This window comes from Nannobrachium achirus (assembly GCF_963921795.1).
Source record: "Nannobrachium achirus genome assembly, chromosome: 14".
Classification (NCBI taxonomy): domain Eukaryota; kingdom Metazoa; phylum Chordata; class Actinopteri; order Myctophiformes; family Myctophidae; genus Nannobrachium; species Nannobrachium achirus.
In genome coordinates this window covers 43126486-43144795 of record NC_137821.1, presented here as the reverse complement: position 1 = coordinate 43144795, position 18310 = coordinate 43126486, and the positions used below count along the sequence as shown (strand labels likewise).

General features: G+C 41.8%; 1 protein-coding gene across 2 annotated transcripts in view; it reads left to right on the top strand.

Annotated features, from left to right (window-relative positions):
* LOC308297699 (uncharacterized protein) overlaps window positions 1-18091 on the top strand; it is a 32298-nt gene extending 14207 nt beyond the window's left edge. Inside the window, exons 11-19 of one of the 2 annotated variants that reach the window (XM_080741246.1) lie at window positions 4808-4885; window positions 5861-5935; window positions 7439-7525; window positions 9211-9297; window positions 10373-10486; window positions 13452-13577; window positions 15786-15928; window positions 17235-17335; window positions 17436-18091. In XM_080741246.1, the coding sequence (XP_080597372.1) occupies window positions 4808-4885; window positions 5861-5935; window positions 7439-7525; window positions 9211-9297; window positions 10373-10486; window positions 13452-13577; window positions 15786-15928; window positions 17235-17335; window positions 17436-17595 (971 nt within the window). In that variant the 3' untranslated portion in view covers window positions 17596-18091. The remainder of the gene's footprint in view (window positions 1-4807; window positions 4886-5860; window positions 5936-7438; window positions 7526-9210; window positions 9298-10372; window positions 10487-13451; window positions 13578-15785; window positions 15929-17234; window positions 17336-17435) is intronic. The other variant, XM_080741247.1, reaches the window with a different exon arrangement.
* The last annotated feature ends 219 nt before the right edge of the window (window positions 18092-18310 follow it).

The window sequence follows — 18310 nt, the reverse complement described above, 5'->3', positions numbered from 1 at the left end:
AAAAAGTATCCACTCTAGAGTAGGTCTGAGCTAGGCCAAACAGGGCCAAACACTTCATAATGACTGATCACTCACTGACTTTTCATTTAGACCACCAGGATATAGTTGTAATACATGATAATAGATTCTATTGTGTTATAACCACTATTATAATCTATTATAGTGTATTATAATTCTCATAGTAATACATTAATACTTTATAGTGTATTATAATCACAGTTATAATCCATTATAGTGTATTATAATTTAGGATAGTTGTATTACTAATTTATATTGTATTATAATCACAGTTAAAAGGGTCAATTTGTTTCTTACCGATAGGCTGAAGGCGAGTTCCGTAGGCAAAAAGGGGTTTTTGCCTTTTATTTTAACCTTTTGAGGCTTCCGTAGGTCTAATTTGGGATTTGCTTATACTTCTGGCTTGTACGGCCATCTCAACCAATCACAGCGACTTTACGACGTGCATGCAACATATGCATGCATCTCCCTTTCCGGGTCTGTCAGTGTCAACACTAGCCAGAGCGAGCTAAGCGGACACTGTTTGTGTCTACCGACAAAGTACACGTGAAGATGAGCTGAATGAATGATGAAATGCAGTAGAATTAGGTTGTGATGTTACCACATCTGGGCAGTACCGTGTACAGCCTAAGATAACTGTCATAGGTGATGATTTTTCTGCATGCCACAGGGTGCTAAACCTGACTCGAGCCCCCCTTGCGTGATTGACTACACAAATGATAAGATTAATCGCAGTTATATATACAGCATATACACACACACACACACACAGTATATACATACTGTATCTCGATCCTACTGTACATTGCGTAAAAAACAGTACTTTTTCACATCAAAGCAGTAGCGCTTTGTACACTTTTTTTTACATTACATTTGAAATCTAATATTTTGCCTTGTTTTTGTACCACATTGAAAAGAGAAAAAACCTTGACAATGATTCACATTATTATCAGACGCACCATCAGTCTGCTCCACAGGGATGCACACGGACTCCGCAGTGTCAGTGTCCTCATCTCTTGGTCTCTCCTGCCCTGTACCGTCTAGGATGGTATCTGTAGACATTAAGGATGATGAGAGGCATGAAAAGTACGGTAAGTAAATATTGACTACAAATAGTACCTAATAAAAACAAATTTTCATTCATTTGAAGGCAGTATTACTGGGACTATATGCAATGTGGCCCTCTGAAGTGAGTGTGGAAATATAGTGGTCCTCTCCGTCATCGTCATGACTGAGAGAATGAGAATGGCCTTGCCTCATTTTGGTGCACAGTGCCTAGTGTTAATTCTGATATCTAGACATATCGTAATAGCAGGCTAATATAGCCTATTCATAACAACGGTATCGATCCATGACATGGCCATTTTTAGCTAGTGGGGCTACCCCGGGCTGGTAAATAGCTAGCTGCTTAATAAAGCAATAAGCCACAAGAGGCGAGTGGTTACCGGGGTAGTATACACCGGCTGAGAGGCGTTGGGAAACACGAGGCGGTGCTTCCGACCCTCTATTGCAATATGAAAATCATAGCATTCCATTATTTAAAGAAAAAAGTACACTTCTCCGCCACCAGGAAGACACATTTCCTTGTTTACCAGCCACATCCAGGAACGGAACATACGGAAGCCAGTGTGTGTTTATAAAGTCACGTCATTCTTTTTGCCAAAAAATAGGGAAACAACACTGCGATCCATACACGTTTATTTTCATCCAGATTTAGCTGCTATGTGGGTGAACATTACATCAAAAACGCTAGCATAGCAACCTAAACTAATAGCCGAGTGGTGCCTGGAGAATAGAGGGCGCTTGTTGCCTTTACAAGCCCCGCTCGGAGCCATTCAGTCACTGTCCTATGCATGCGGGCGGTGCTTAGAAGCACCCGCACGGCAGGTTTTGAAAATCAAACGCTCGCTTCTCTAGTTCAGCCTCACGGCACAGTGGAAAGAAATAATGCACCTGGCTTTGATATAAACTGATTCAAGGTGTGGGTTATAGTCTCATATACCACAGCAACCAGCCAATCAGAATCAAGGAATATACCCTCTCACACACACACACACACACACACACACACACACACACAGTATATACGTATCCAGACCTGCCAACCCTGGCAAATTTTCGTGCCCGCGCGGCGCCCGCAGCGCCCGCGCAGCGCCCGCGGTGCAATTTTTGTTGTTTTCCCGCACAAAAAAAAAAATATTTTGGGGGGTTCCATGCACCTTTTTGGGTGGGACCTTTACAGTTATGTTAACAAAATTTCACACCAGAAATGTAGCACATTGCATGTCTTGACTTACACTAATAGGAGGAGGCAAGATGTTAGAACAACCTCTTAAATAAAAATGCCATTTGGTCTGGAGGCTAGTATTACCAGTCAATACAGTAATGTTGCTTTGGCAATATTGTTGACAAATCTTTAATAAAATATACTAACTGCACTTGCTCAGAGTTAGTTAACAATAGACTCGCAAAACAGTCACCAGTGACTTCAGGAATGAACATACATCAATATAATCCTGTTATTCAAATTGCAAAATAGCTTTCATTGTAGGCTATTTACATAAACCTGTGTCTTTGTTAATTGAGCAGCCTAAATAAAACCATATGTCTGTGCATGATTTGCATGAAGTTGAAGGTATTCAACTCATGTAGGTTTCTATTCCATCCATGATATATAGGCCTACATTGTGTATAGATCACATACAGCCTAGTCTGTATATTCATTCATATAGGCAGCAGGCTACTCATTGTTGATAGACCATTAATGTCTTCATATATTCAAAGGTGATAAATAATTTGTTCACTGTTAATGTGTTTGACAATACACATGGGCCTAATTCATTCATTCATACTCATTTAGAGATAAAGTGGAACAGGCAGCCCAGTATGTTATCCAATCATGGCCAATGTATATCAGTTCATTGTACTAAGCCCTGGGTCACACGTTTTGACTGGTTGCTCGCTGCAACACCGTCGTATGACGAATTACAACACTTCATACACAACACCACAGCTCCAGGCGGACCGCAGCCGCTCGTTGTTTTGTTTCACCAGCGTCGCAAGATAGGTTTAGGTTAGGCATAGTACGAGATTTCACCAATTCTCACCCTCGTGGCTGCTATGACATGTGAATTCACCTCAGAGGAGGGTTTTAAAAGTTTATTATTAGCCTACCTGTTAAGACTCGTTGGCAGCACACCACGGCCATTCTCCGTAGTATCTTCTTTATAAATTAATCTGATTAATATCGCCGCTATGTGAAATCCGAGCGATAACGCGTCGCTGTGAGATGTGTGCATGCTGAAACTAAACCAAAACCTTCTTCTTATAACTCTATGACCAAAACAAAACAAACGTCCGCGTTAAATTCTTCTTCTACCGACAAAACGAGCATCGCTTCCGTTCTAGTGCTCCGCAGCGCCATGCACCCCATTCACACACCTGGGAGTGGTGCCTGGGAGAACTACACGGCATGGAGCAAAAATGTTGGCCTCACAACACAACGCAGAATGTGTTATGTGTTACCATGGTTCCCCCGAACCAAAAATGCGTAGCCGTTAGAGGAGTTTGCGTACCTGCGTACAGAGCCTTAAAATGCGTGCTTAGTACGCAAAATGCGTACGGGTTGGCAGGTCTGCGTATCTCCATCCTAGTATGAACATTGTGTCAAAAACAGTACTTTTTCACATCAAAGCAGTAGCGCTTTGTACAATTTTTTTTACATTTGAAATCAGAATATTTTGCCTTGTTTTTGTACCACATTGAAAAAGATTAAAAAAAAAAAAAAAACTTGACATTATTATCAGACGCACCATTAGTCTGACTCTGGTCCATAAGGATGGAGAGCTCCTCTGTGTCCCCATCTCTCTCCTGCCCTGTACCGTCTGGCATGGTACCTGTAGACAATAAGGATGATGAGAGGCGGTAGTCTCTCATCGAGAGTACGGTAAGTAAATATTGACTACAAATAGTCAACCTAATAAAAACATTTTGTTTGTTCATTTTGAAGGCAGTATTACTGGGGCTAGTGGAAATATAGTGGCCCTCTCCATCATCAAAGTTGCCCACCCCTGAGCCTGACTGATCATTAATACCCTCAGACACTCATCGTTGGCTGAAGACATCAGCATCAATGAAATACCTATGTGCATCTTAGGCTATAGAAGTATAGGTCCAATTTTTTGTAGCTATTTTTAACTTCTACTCCACATCTCAGAGGAAAATATTGTACTTTTAAGCCCATTTTCCACAGGCCCAACACCACACCACTCCACACCACACCGCCCACTTGTGCCAGGTTTTCCAGAATGTGCAGAATGTACCCTTTCAAGTCAAATGTATTCAAATGGCCGAGACGTAATACAGTGTATATGGCTGAAGTGGTTAATGTAGGCCTATGTTTTGTTATGATAATCAAAATCTACAGTAACTAGTAACTTAAAAGTACAATATTTTCCTCTGAGATTTGGAGTAGAAGTTTAAAATAGCTACAAAAAATTGGACCTATACTTCTATAGCCTAAGATGCACATAGGTATTTCATTGATGCTGATGTCTTCAGCCAACGATGAGAGTCTGAGGGTATTAATGATCAGTCAGGCTCAGGGGTGGGCAACTTTGATGATGGAGATGGCCACTATATTTCCACTCATATTGCATATAGCCCCAGTAATACTGCCTTCAAATGAACAAACAAAATGTTTTTATTAGGTTGACTATTTGTAGTCAATATTTACTTACCGTACTCTCGATGAGAGACTACCGCCTCTCATCATCCTTATTGTCTACAGGTACCATGCCAGACGGTACAGGGCAGGAGAGAGATGGGGACACAGAGGAGCTCTCCATCCTTATGGACCAGACTGATGGTGCGTCTGATAATAATGTCAAGGGGTGTTTTTTTTAATCTTTTTCGATGTGGTACAAAAACAAGGCAAAATATTCTGATTTCAAATGTAAAAAAAATTGTACAAAGCGCTACTGCTTTGTTGTGAAAAAGTACTGTTTTTGACACAATGTTCATACTAGGATGAGATATAGTGTGTGTGTGTGTGTGTGTGTGTGTGTGTGTGTGTGTGTGTGTGTGTGTGTGTGTGTGTGTGTGTGTGTGTGTGTGTGTGTGTGTGTGTGTGTGTGTGTGTGTGTGTGTGTGTGTGTGTGTGTGTGTGTGTGTGTGTGTATATATATATATATACATATATTAATAAGACGCCTCAGGCGTGTGATGACATCAGGGATCTTCATATATGGGCATAAAAGGGATTCTGGGGAATACTCATATATGGACTTTTACAGTAAAAGTCCAACATTTACTTGAGTAAAAATGCAAAAGTATTAGCATAAGAATGTTCTTAAAGTACCAAAAGTAAAAGTACTCATTGTGCAGAATGTACCCTTTCAAGTCAAATGTATTCAAATGGCCGAGACGTAATACAGTGTATATGGCTGAAGTGGTTAATGTAGGCCTATGTTTTGTTATGATAATCAAAATCTACAGTAACTAGTAACTTAAAAGTACAATATTTTCCTCTGAGATGTGGAGTAGAAGATGAAAATACAAAAAATTGGACCTACTTCTATAGCCTAAGATGCACATGTATTTCATTGGTGCTGACGTCTTCAGTCCACGAGCGTCTGAGGGTATTAATGGACAGTCTAGCTCAGGGGTGGGAAACTTTGATGATGGAGAGGGCCACTATATTTCCACTCACATTGCATATACTGTAGCCCCAGTAATACTGCCTTCAAATGAATGAACAAAATGTTTTTATTAGGTTGACTATTTGTAGTCAATATTTACTTACCGTACTTTTCATGCCTCTCATCATCCTTAATGTCTACAGGTACCATGCCAGACGGTACATGGCAGGAGAGAGATGGGGACACCGCAGAGTCCATCCGTATGGACCAGACTGATGGTGCGTCTGATAATAATGTCAAGGTTTTTTATCTTTTTCAATGTGGTACAAAAACAAGGCAAAATATTCTGATTTCAAATGTAAAAGAAATTGTACAAAGCGCTACTGCTTTGATGTGTTTTTCACACAATGTTCATAGTAGGATGGACCTATGACGGGTATCTTAGGCTGTATACGGTACTGCCGAGATGTTGTGACATCACAACCTAATTCCACTGCATTTCATCATTTACAGTAATTACAGTACAGTACAGTAATTTAGGAAGTTTCTGTCTTGTCATCATGTCTTCCTTTTCCCAGCGAGCCGTTATAATGAACAGACGTCTTTCGCATAGCTCTTTATTCAGGGTAGGCCCAGCGGAGCATCATAGCTACATTCAAATAAATTATTATTTAATTCAAATAAATTGAATGACTGTACGCTGTGTTGTAATTAACCAGGGTTGCAACCAGGGGTGGGTAGTAATGTATTAAAGGTAATAAAAAGCAGTTTTCTAAAACGGCTAGTTCCATTCCTTTATTCTGATTGGCTGGTTGCTGTGGTATATGAGACTATAACCCACACCTTGAATCAGTTTATATCAAAGCCAGGTGCTTTATTTCTTTCCACTGTGCCGTGAGGCTGAACTAGAAAAGCCAGCGTTTGATTTTAAAAACTTGCCGTGCGGGTGCTTCTAAGCACCGCCCGCATGCATAGGACATTGACTGAATGGCTCCGAGCGGGGCTTGTAAAGGCAACAAGCGCCCTCTATTCTCCAGGCACCACTCGGCTATTAGTTTAGGTTGCTATGCTAGCGTTTTTGATGTGATGTTCACCCACATAGCAGCTAAATCTGGATGAAAATAAACATGTGTATGGATCGAAGTGTTGTTTCCCTATTTTTTGGCAAAAAGAATGACGTGACTTTATAAACACACACTGGCTTCCGTAAGTTCCATTCCTGGATGTGGCTGGTAAACAAGGAAATGTCTCTTCCTGGTGGCGGAGAAGTGTACTTTTTTCTTTAAATAATGGAATGCTATGATTTTCATGTTGCAATAGAGGGTCGGAAGCACTCGGCTCCGCCTCGTGTTTCCCAACGCCTCTCAGCCGGTGTATACTACCCCGGTAACCACTCGCCTCTTGTGGCTTATTGCTTTATTAAGCAGCTAGCTATTTACCAGCCCGGGGTAGCCCCACTAGCTAAAAATGGCCATGTCATGGATCGATACTGTTGTTATGAATAGGCTATATTAGCCTGCTATTACGATATGTCTAGATATCAGAATTAACACTAGGCACTGTGCACCAAAATGAGGCAAGGCCATTCTCATTCTCTCAGTCATGACGATGACGGAGAGGACCACTATATTTCCACACTCACTTCAGAGGGCCACATTGCATATAGTCCCAGTAATACTGCCTTCAAATGAATGAAAAAAAATGTTTTTATTAGGTACTATTTGTAGTCAATATTTACTTACCGTACTTGTCATGCCTCTCATCATCCTTAATGTCTACAGATACCATGCTAAACGGTACAGGGCAGGAGAGACAGAGAGATGGGGACACTGCGGAGTCTGTGTGCATCCCTGTGGAGCAGACTGATGGTGCGTCTGATAATAATGTGAATCATTGTCAAGGTGTTTTCTCTTTTCAATGTGGTACAAAAACAAGGCAAAATATTCTGATTTCAAATGTAAAAGAAATTGTACAAAGCGCTACTGCTTTGATGTGAAAAAGTACTGTTTTTGACACAATGTTCATAGTAGGGTGGAGATATGTATATGTGTGTGTGTGTGTGTGTGTGTGTGTGTGTGTGTGTGTGTGTGTGTGTGTGTGTGTGTGTGTGTGTGTGTTAGTAAGACGCCTCAGGCGTGTGATGTATATCGGACCAGTTACCCATATATGGAGATCCATGTACTGTATATAGTACATCCCTTTTATGCCCATACATTGAGATCCCTGTCTGAACATGGGCGGCATAGCTCAGGGGTAGAGAAACCGTTATTAGAGCACGAAGGGTTCCCGACGGGTTCCCAGTTCAAATCCGGGCTCCCCCTGAGTTAATGTCGAAGGGTCCTTGGGCAAGACTCTGAACCCCACATCGCTCCCGGTGAGCTGGTTGGTGCCTTGCATGGTTTCCTCCGCCACCGGTGTATGAATGTGTGCGTGAATGGGTGAATGTAATGCACAATCTCTGTAAAGCGCTTTGGATAAAAGCGCTATATAAATGCACCATTTACCATTTATTTACCATTTGAACCAGCTGCACAGATATGGGCTGTCTTCCTCCATTTATGGCCATTCCCATATGAAGTCTTGTTAGATATGAGCTTAATATTGATGACATCAGTGATCTCCATATATGGGCATGAAAGGGATTTTGTTAGAGTGATTCCCATGACATCACACAACATAGAATATATTTTATGGACATACATGGAGATCCCTATCTGAACCAGCCACACAGATATGGTATGGGCCATGTCTTGGCTATCTGGCCAGTGATATGTATCGATGCGATGACATCAGGGATCTTCATATATGGGCATAAAAGGGATTCTGGGGAATACTCATATATGGACTTTTACAGTAAAAGTCCAACATTTACTTGAGTAAAAGTGCAAAAGTATTAGCATAAGAATGTTCTTAAAGTACCAAAAGTAAAAGTACTCATTGTGCAGAATGTACCCTTTCAAGTCAAATGTATTCAAATGGCCGAGACGTAATACAGTGTATATGGCTGAAGTGGTTAATGTAGGCCTATGTTTTGTTATGATAATCAAAATCTACAGTAACTAGTAACTTAAAAGTACAATATTTACTTACTTATAGTACTTATAGTACAATATCCGCCTTGTGTTTCCCAACGCCTCTCAGCCGGTGTATACTACCCCGGTAACCACTCGCCTCTTGTGGCTTATTGCTTTATTAAGCAGCTAGCTATTTACCAGCCCGGGGTAGCCCCACTAGCTAAAAATGGCCATGTCATGGATCGATACCGTTGTTATGAATAGGCTATATTAGCCTGCTATTACGATATGTCTAGATATCAGAATTAACACTAGGCACTGTGCACCAAAATGAGGCAAGGCCATTCTCATTCTCTCAGTCATGACGATGACGGAGAGGACCACTATATTTCCACACTCACTTCAGAGGGCCACATTGCATATAGTCCCAGTAATACTGCCTTCAAATGAATGAGAAATTTGTTTTTATTAGGTACTATTTGTAGTCAATATTTACTTACCGTACTTTTCATGCCTCTCATCATCCTTAATGTCTACAGATACCATGCTAAACGGTACAGGGCAGGAGAGACAGAGAGATGGGGACACTGCGGAGTCTGTGTGCATCCCTGTGGAGCAGACTGATGGTGCGTCTGATAATAATGTGAATCATTGTCAAGGTTTTTTCTCTTTTCAATGTGGTACAAAAACAAGGCAAAATATTAGATTTCAAATGTAATGTAAAAAAAAGTGTACAAAGCGCTACTGCTTTGAAGTGAAAAAGTACTGTTTTTTACGCAATGTACAGTAGGATCGAGATACAGTATGTATATACTGTGTGTGTGTGTGTGTGTGTGTATATGCTGTATATATAACTGCGATTAATCTTATCATTTGTGTAGTTAATCACGCAAGGGGGGCTCGAGTCAGGTTTAGCACCCTGTGGCATGCAGAAAAATCATCACCTATGACAGTTATCTTAGGCTGTACACGGTACTGCCCAGATGTTGTAACATCACAACCTAATTCTACTGCGTTTCATCATTCATTCAGCTCATCTTCACGTGTACTTTGTCGGTAGACACAAACAGTGTCCGCTTAGCTCGCTCTGGCTAGTGTTGACACTGACAGACCCGGAAAGGGAGATGCATGCATATGTTGCATGCACGTCGTAAAGTCGCTGTGATTGGTTGAGATGGCCGTACAAGCCAGAAGTATAAGCAAATCCCAAATTAGACCTACGGAAGCCTCAAAAGGTTAAAATAAAAGGCAAAAACCCCTTTTTGCCTACGGAACTCGCCTTCGGCTTGTTCCTGCACCAAGGCTGTCGGGCCAAATAACCGTGATAATGCACACCCTCTTGTGTAATATTGCTTAATTACTCTAAAATAATATGAATATTTTACTGCTATTATAACTACTAACTAACAACAACAACTAACAACTATAACTTGTTGTGTTTTAGAATCAGTTTGATGACAATCCATCACTGAAACTGTTTGATATTTTGATATAACATGTCCCAGTGGATGGAAAAAGTTTGGAGACCGCTGTTATTACAGATCTCCTTAACAAACAATTTGGGATAGTGCCGCCATGAAGCATATTTGCAAACACAGTTCAAAGCACTGTGGCCTAGTGGGGCTTTTTGACTATTCAATTAGTTTTTCTCTCTGTCACTGCACACCTAGTTGCACAACTTAATGTAACTTTCCATTACAGAACCAGGACCGCTCTTTAAAAGGCTAAAAAGGTTACTAGGCCGAAAAGTGTGTCGGCGCCTGGGCCTGGGCCTGGGGTCGGCGCTGGTGCTGGCGCTGGTGATTGGTATAATATGTGAGTATTCCATGGCACAGAACTACCACATTATGTACTGTAACAGTCTGCTCCTCTGACCACATTCTCCAGCCCTTAGACATTAATTCTTGATATTTATTTCCCTGATCTTTTACTTTGCTCTCAGAGGAGGGCTGTGGACAGCCCGCCTACCTCGGGACATTAGTAGGCAAGTTTGGTCATTCAATAAGCATGCGGATTCCCCAGTGATGATGTCACATAAATGAGTTATGATTATTTCACGTCAACCTTGTTTTGAAAAGAAAATAATGATGTTGCTTCATAGGCTTGTTATAATCACTCTCTGTGTGCATGTACTCAACACAAACGGCAGTTTAAATTAATCGCCCAATATAAACACTCCCGGTGTGTTCAGTCTTTAGACACTGTGGCCGTTAAACATGGTGGACCACTCCTTGCCCTTCAGTAAAGCTACTAACTGGATAGTTGTCCAGACCCAGAGGTTCTTAATGCCATTATTATTGAGCAGTGCATCTGTAAGGAGCAACTTATAGGACAACTTTGTTGTTTTTTTACAACAAGGGTTCATATTTTAGATTGTAATTAGAGAAAAGTAAGATGAGGGTTAAAACCAGGGATGGGTAATGGCAAGAATCTCACAATGTAATAGTATCATGATATATTGCGATACGATACATATTGCGATATATTACGATATATTGCACCTTTTTTGTGTGCTCAAGTCTAGAAGAACACAAATAATTTTAGGGGCATGATGATAATGTGTTTTTCTTTAATAAAGTGATATGAGGTCAATGAGGAGACATTTATAAGCATAAGTATTCAGTTTGAACAGTTTTTGAGCGGTGGTCACACCGTCTCCATAGCGTGGCTGTGTGTATGCGTGTATCCATCCGTGCGTGTGTGTCTGTATGTAGCTTAGAGCACTGCACAGGCCTAAAAGGTCGGGGAATCAATATGAATTACAGGGCAATTTATTTGAGAAATGACGGTGATTCTACTGTAGTGCTCCTGCTTTTCTCGTCTCGCCGTCTACGCAGACACTCAGTGTGTGACAGTCAGTCTAGAAGAAAAAGCCTCGGCTCGTTGCGGCGGGCGGCTCATTGGTTAACGTACTCATGTCACGACCAATGAGTGCAGTGTTGCTATAGATACGTGATAGAACCTATGGATAGAACCCATAGCCTAGAGTGCTGCCTCCCATACACACACCATCCATTCTAGCTATGCACACCATGTGTGAAATTCACAGCGCGAAATGTTCCGAGCATGGTTCTGAGCCCACCAAAACAGGGCGGGCCGGGCCGGGCCGGGCCGTGGACGGGCCCCGTCGGGCTTGCAGGACTCGCGATTATATTGCCCATCCCTAGTTAAAATGTGTTATTTTACTGCTTTATTGTTGCAAGTGGCTAAATATGTCTTTTTAGACACAATAAGCTGGTGATTTAATGTATCTATTACTACTATTTACGGTAACACTACTAGCCCCCATAAGTCACATCTGCCCTTGAAAGATTGTGGTGCATCTTAGGAATAGGCTTATTGTGTCTAAAAAGACATATTTAGCCACTTGTACGCATGGCCCCCATCCACTGAAATGAAAGTAATTAAAATCGCTAATAGAAAGCAGTAAATGAAAACATTATAACACTCATCTTTTCTTTTCTCTATTTACAATCTAAAATATAAAACCATTGTTGTAAAAACAACTAAGTTGTCCTTTAATTAAATTAACACATAAATAGCACCATTCACTTCACACTGGGTTTTATTTTGTTTTGAAGGAATGACCCTAGGTTTTCTCCTTGAATGTTCACACCAGCCGCCTGTTAGAGCCCAGTCTGCATGCCAGCCCACTACCTACCCTGTTCCCTGAATCTGTCTATTCTGACTATGGCTGCGTCTCAGGTCTTATTCTGAACTGTCCTATCTCCTACTGTACATCCTAGCTCCTACAGGAAGTAGAATTTGGTTGGCTCGCGTTAAGTCTCTTGAATTCGTTCTAACATTTTTTCCTCGTGTCAAGTCTTATGCCTGCTCGAAGGACATAGAAAATAGGATCAGGAGGCATCAATGAGGAGGTAGGACGCTGGAAACATGCCGCCGTCGCAGCCGTCCAGAAGCTCACTTTCCACGTTGCGCCTAAAACGTCTGCTGTATAGACACGTTGCCATGGGAACCAAAGCTTTGATCCAATAATAAATATTTAAAATAAAATAGTAAATAATTATATTAGTATGCATATTTATAATGTAACTTCCTGTAGGAGCAAGGATGGAGATGGGACAGATCAGAATAAGGACCTGAGCCTTTCTGCCTGCCTCCTGCCCTATCCACAAGTTTCCTCCATGTGCCCTTGTGTGAAATGTGGGCATCACTTCCTGTTCCTCTTAGTTGTTTCATGACTGCTGATGTCAGCCTGTGGCACCTGAATCTCTGCATGGTGATTACTTGGTGCTTTGTTAAGTGAATTGAAAGCTAAATACCAGCTGTGTGGAGGATGTGAAGCACACTGTGTTTCTCAAACTTTTCAGGCCGTGACCCCCAATTAATCATGTTTTAACTGGGGACCCCCCCCACCCTGACGGGCAGCAAGAGTTGAGGCATTACATTTTGTATAACACGGTTATATTCTGAACATAGCTGATCTACATGTTCACAATGCCTCACGTTGCGAGGCGTTGTGAACATGTAGATCAGCTATTTTCACAATTTCTGCCTCTAATATTTGACATTTTGGCCCATGTTTAATTTGTCATTTTAGAGGTATTAAAAAGTCTTTAAATTGTCACTTTAGAAATGTTCATACTGTTGAGTGAGAACCCCCCAAAATACTTTGGGGACCCCCCTGGGGGTCCCAACCCACAGGTTGAGAACCACTGCATTAACACTCCCCCTTTTCCCAGTAAACTCCTTGGGAAACTTGTGGATAGGCTCATTTGAAAGGTCTTGTTCAACGTTACATGAGCTTTTTTGTCCACAGATTCTCTTGTCAACAACAACCAGTCGACCTCAAACAACAACCAGAACTCAAACAACAACCAGACCTCAAACAACAACCAGACCTCAAAGACAAACCGCCTCACCCAGAAGGGAGTGCACCTTGCAGGTTAAACCCTATACTCTTTATATGTTGTAAACATTGTTTGGCATTTCATTTCAATGATGCTCTAAGTGCTAAAGTGTAAAATCCACCCACACCTGGGGGTCTGGGCGTCTATTAGAGTAATGTTAACCCCATAGACACATACTAAACAGAAACAGTACAAAACTATGGCACCACCTCTCACAAGAGTGAGAGGTGGTGAGTCAGTCTTGAGGATTCCATAGGGGCTGAGATCAGTGCAGATCCGCAAAAAAATAAGGGGGAGGTGTAGCGATGGCCGCAGCGTGAGACAAAGTTGTCAAAATGCTAGTCAAGTGATTTTCAAACTAAAAAGCAGTTATAATTTCAAGATATGAGCATTTGAATTAGAGTTCTCAAGGGGCCTGAAAATTAAGTCCCGGCCCTAACTGGGCTCTTGTGGACCGGCCCGGCCTAGTCCTAACAATTATCATCATTTTTGGCCCGAAAACCCAAAAGCCAGAGAGAAAAAAAGAAATGTCGCCAGTTGGCAGCACCAGTGTCTCAAATTACAACAGTGAGAGAATGGACATATAATAGTTGGCGAAATGGCAACTTCACGCGTTAAATTGTTCATGAAATATGCTAGGTTCTGCACAAAATAGGCTAACGTGAAGTCCCTGTTGTTGTCAACAGTCAATCTCAATCATCATTCTCTCTCTCCCTAGCATTGTCGCTGCCTGCGTGATTTATATTTCGTCCTTTCAACGGTGACGTACCAAACACAGGCAGCAGGCGGGGCAGATCTATAAACCCAAAACATGTTCATCTGGCTTGCATTCTGGGCTTGCAGATCTGTTATGTTTGCTGCGCGACACCACCTGACCACCATGCTTAAACATACACAACTCAGGCATGTAGGCTACTGTATGCCTTCTGCAAGTCTAAGCGGCGCGCTGTGGCTTTAAACCCTTTAATATAAATGCACACTGCAGAAAGGGACACTTGATTAACCAGAAAGCATATGGAACTAGAAATACTGTTCCTACGAAACAGTGTGGGCTCGCTCGTGACTATATTCTGCAAGCATGCTAACTAACTGTCGTGTGAAGCTCAACCAATACACCATCTAACACCACTCCCAATTTCCAATTGCACCTCATTGGCTAAGGGCCCTGCCTTTGTACTGTCTGCGGCGGAACTTGGTAAATAAATAATGAAGATAACATAGTGTTCTCGCCTTTCAGGCGAGCCCACAATTAATAATCTTACCAGATGAAATGATTGTCTCTACAAGGTAAGGTTGTCAACGTACGGTGCTTTTAGGTTGATCATGTTGATGTTGTTGTAATACAATTCTCCTTAAGTCCTTGTCAAAATATCCAGGTTAGTTCCGCTTTGAATGTACTTTTCGTATTACAAACTTGTGAAACTGCCTCCTGCCGTTTAAATCAATCAAGAAGCTCGAGACTTTCATCACAGCCGCTCCACACAGAGCTAGCGCTGACTCGCGGAGGCAGAATTTCCGTATATCCAAAGGTTTCGTTTGTGACGTCATCCCAACAACCTGACCGCTAGTAGACTATACTTCCGTATGCGTCGCCGATTATCCTTGGTCCATTGCTTAGGAACTTAGGCAGGCTTCAGTGCTGCGGTGCAGACAGGCAGACAGAATATGAGCCTGTTCTCTGTTGCTTGATTGACAGAGCCCAAGGCTCGGCCCGGCCAGACTAATTAGCATAATATCTGGGCCCGGCTCGGCCCGATAACGTCGGGTCGGTCAGGTAGGGTCGGGCTCACACCAAATTTGAGAACTCTAATTTGAATTGGCCAGACTAGCATAGAATACTACAACTTCAGAAGATACCATAAAATTAAGCATAGATTGGCATACACATTTAGTGAAGGCAGTTTAGAACTTCAGAGAAACACCCCAAATATTGGTGTGTGCTGCGCGCCATGTTTCAACAATCACATATGGCCTTTTTTGGCTTTAACCCCTGTGTACTATAGTGGTAACAACACAATTTGAGTAAACCCTCATTGCTGGTATATCATGTTGTAGGACCATTGTAGTTTTTGTTTTGGCAATAAAATGGCAGTTTTCTGTAATGTAGATATACGGCACATAACTATCCTGCTATTAAATCTCTTGCTCGCTCTCTCTCTCGCTCTCTCTCTCGCTCTCTCTCTCTCTCTCTCTCTCGCTCTCTCTCTCTCTCTCTCTCTCTCTCTCTCTCTCATGGTATTTAGACAAGTCGTGCTCCACTGGATGGAAGCGGTTCAAAGGGAGCTGCTACAACATTCCCACCGAGCAGAACACGTGGGAGCTGTGTAGGAAGCTGTGTCTGGAGATGGAATCAGATCTGCCAGTCATCAACAGTAAAGAAGAACTGGTTAGTTCTCTTTGTGTGTGTGTGTGTGTGTGTGTGTGTGTGTGTGTGTGTGTGTGTGTGTGTGTGTGTGTGTGTGTGTGTGTGTGTGTGTGTGTGTGTGTGTGTGTGTGTGTGTGTGTGTGTGTGTGTGCCCATTAACCACTTAAACCCTAGTCTAGACCTCGAATGTTTTTCAGGCAAAGGACCCCTAAGCTGAGAAAGAGATGAAGCAGGGGCCTCCACTACATATTCATGTTAAATGTGTGTTTTCAGAAACGTAACAATACTTTGTGAACTGACCTTTGGCTGTCACCCCTGCAGTAACTCTGAGAGGACCCCTCTATACTTGTTCAACTAATACTTAGTTGACCAGGGTCAGCTCTGTAGGCTCTGTACTTAGTCAGCTCTTTTCTTCCCCCTACAATAAAAAAAAGGATGCTAGGGTTCAAAGTGGTTAATCACATATTGTTGGTGCATGAGATGAAAGTCCATGATTAATATACCCCAGACCGGCAAGTGGTAAAACCAATGACGTGACGTCAGAGGTTGGAGAAGAGATACGATGAAGTTTAAAACCCATTAATATCCAAGGCCGATTCTACAAATGCCTTTTAAATCAGTAGTTCTCACACTTTCAAGACGTTTGCCGCACTGTGCTTGTATGTCTGCAAAACGACAGATGCTTTCCCGGTCTAATGGGTTAAAGTAAGCTCTCGTTCGTAATATCTACTTGTTGAAAAACATATAAACTTACAAGTATGGAAATGCTCTGATTATTACCAGGTTGTTGGAAATAGAACCAAATTAGTTGGATAGTACCGTTAAAAGATATGAGCTAATGTATGTCTAATAGCATTGGGTTACAATGTGGAGGATGCCCCCAATAAAGGCCCTATCACCGCAGTGTAGTCTTTTAAAGTCAGAAAACTACAACATTGCGTCATTCACCACGGTGAAGGGCTATCACCGCGAACCCCGACATCTCTCCTCTGTTTTTACCTTCAGACATCTCCCCATCACCTCGTTCACTGATCGGTCGATCTAGACCAATCAGTGTGCCACCTGGTTTCAGAGGCACAGAGGTATCACAGTCACGGTGATAGGACTTCACTGTGACTATGATGGCCTCACTGTGACTATGATGGCCTCCACTTATTATTACATTTTTAGATGATAACTTCATCACCTAAAAGTTGAGGTAATCACCCTTCACCTCGGACTATGATAAAACCGTAAGGGGCCTGGCTTTTGGCACTTGCCGGTCTGGAAACCCTGAATGTACTATATAGGAGAATATTAATGGTTTATTCAACTTCCTAAACATTAGAAATTCATCGGAGAATTGAGGGAACACGGATCGCCATGGATTGGGCTGGAAAGGACTGGGAACGGATGGTCTTCGGTCGATGGAACACCGCTGAACACACTGTGAGCCATTCACGTTTTTAAATTGTAATTTTGCCAAAGTCACCATATGTGTGTCACTGAGTGGATGTGGTTAAAATACATGATGTTGTTTACGCTGCAGGTACGATAACTGGCACGATGGATATCCTCTTGATGATGACGACTGTAACTGTGCACTCCTGTACCTCTGTGTATACTACTTGGGCATTGGTGAAGGATGCTGGCAGAATGTGCCATGTAATTATGAACGCCACTGCATATGTGAGAAAAGCTTATACTAGTAAGACGCCTCAGGGCGACATATGGCGAGGTTTTTATTGGCCTAAAATGTCTGACTCTGACCTCTAAGGACCTTTCCAGGGAGGGTGCTCATGTGCATCTTGCTGTGTCGCCCTTTCTGGAAGTCCCTGATACCAAGTTACGCACTATGGGGGACCGGGCCTTCTGCTCGGCAGCACCACGCCTGTGGAACAGCCTCCCCATAGAGCTGAGAGCACCACAGACCCTAGACTCTTTTAAAGCAGGCCTAAAAACCTTTTTATTCAGGAAGGCCTTTTATAGTTTATAGTTTTAAGTTATCTTTGTATTTTGTTTCTGCATATTATCTTCATATAACATTATATTATTGATTTTGATTATTGAATGCACCTGCTAATTGTTATATTATTGACTTTGATAATCTTTTATTCTTTTAGTATGTGTTCTTGCAATGTATGTAGCACTCTGAGATTCACTGAATGAAAAGTGCAATACAAATAAAATTTATTATTATTATTATTATTATTTCTTGTTTTCTTTTAGTTTTTTCTTGCACTAACCAATGGACACTTTTTTTTGTTTGTTGAGTGATGCTCTCACATTGTTATATCTGTATTTGTATAATACGGAGTGAATGGTAAATTTTACAAAGCAATACAATCTTTATACAGTGCACCTGTAGCTTGTGTTAAAATTAATGAATTTTGTACAGATTGGTTTCCAACACCTCTGGGAGTG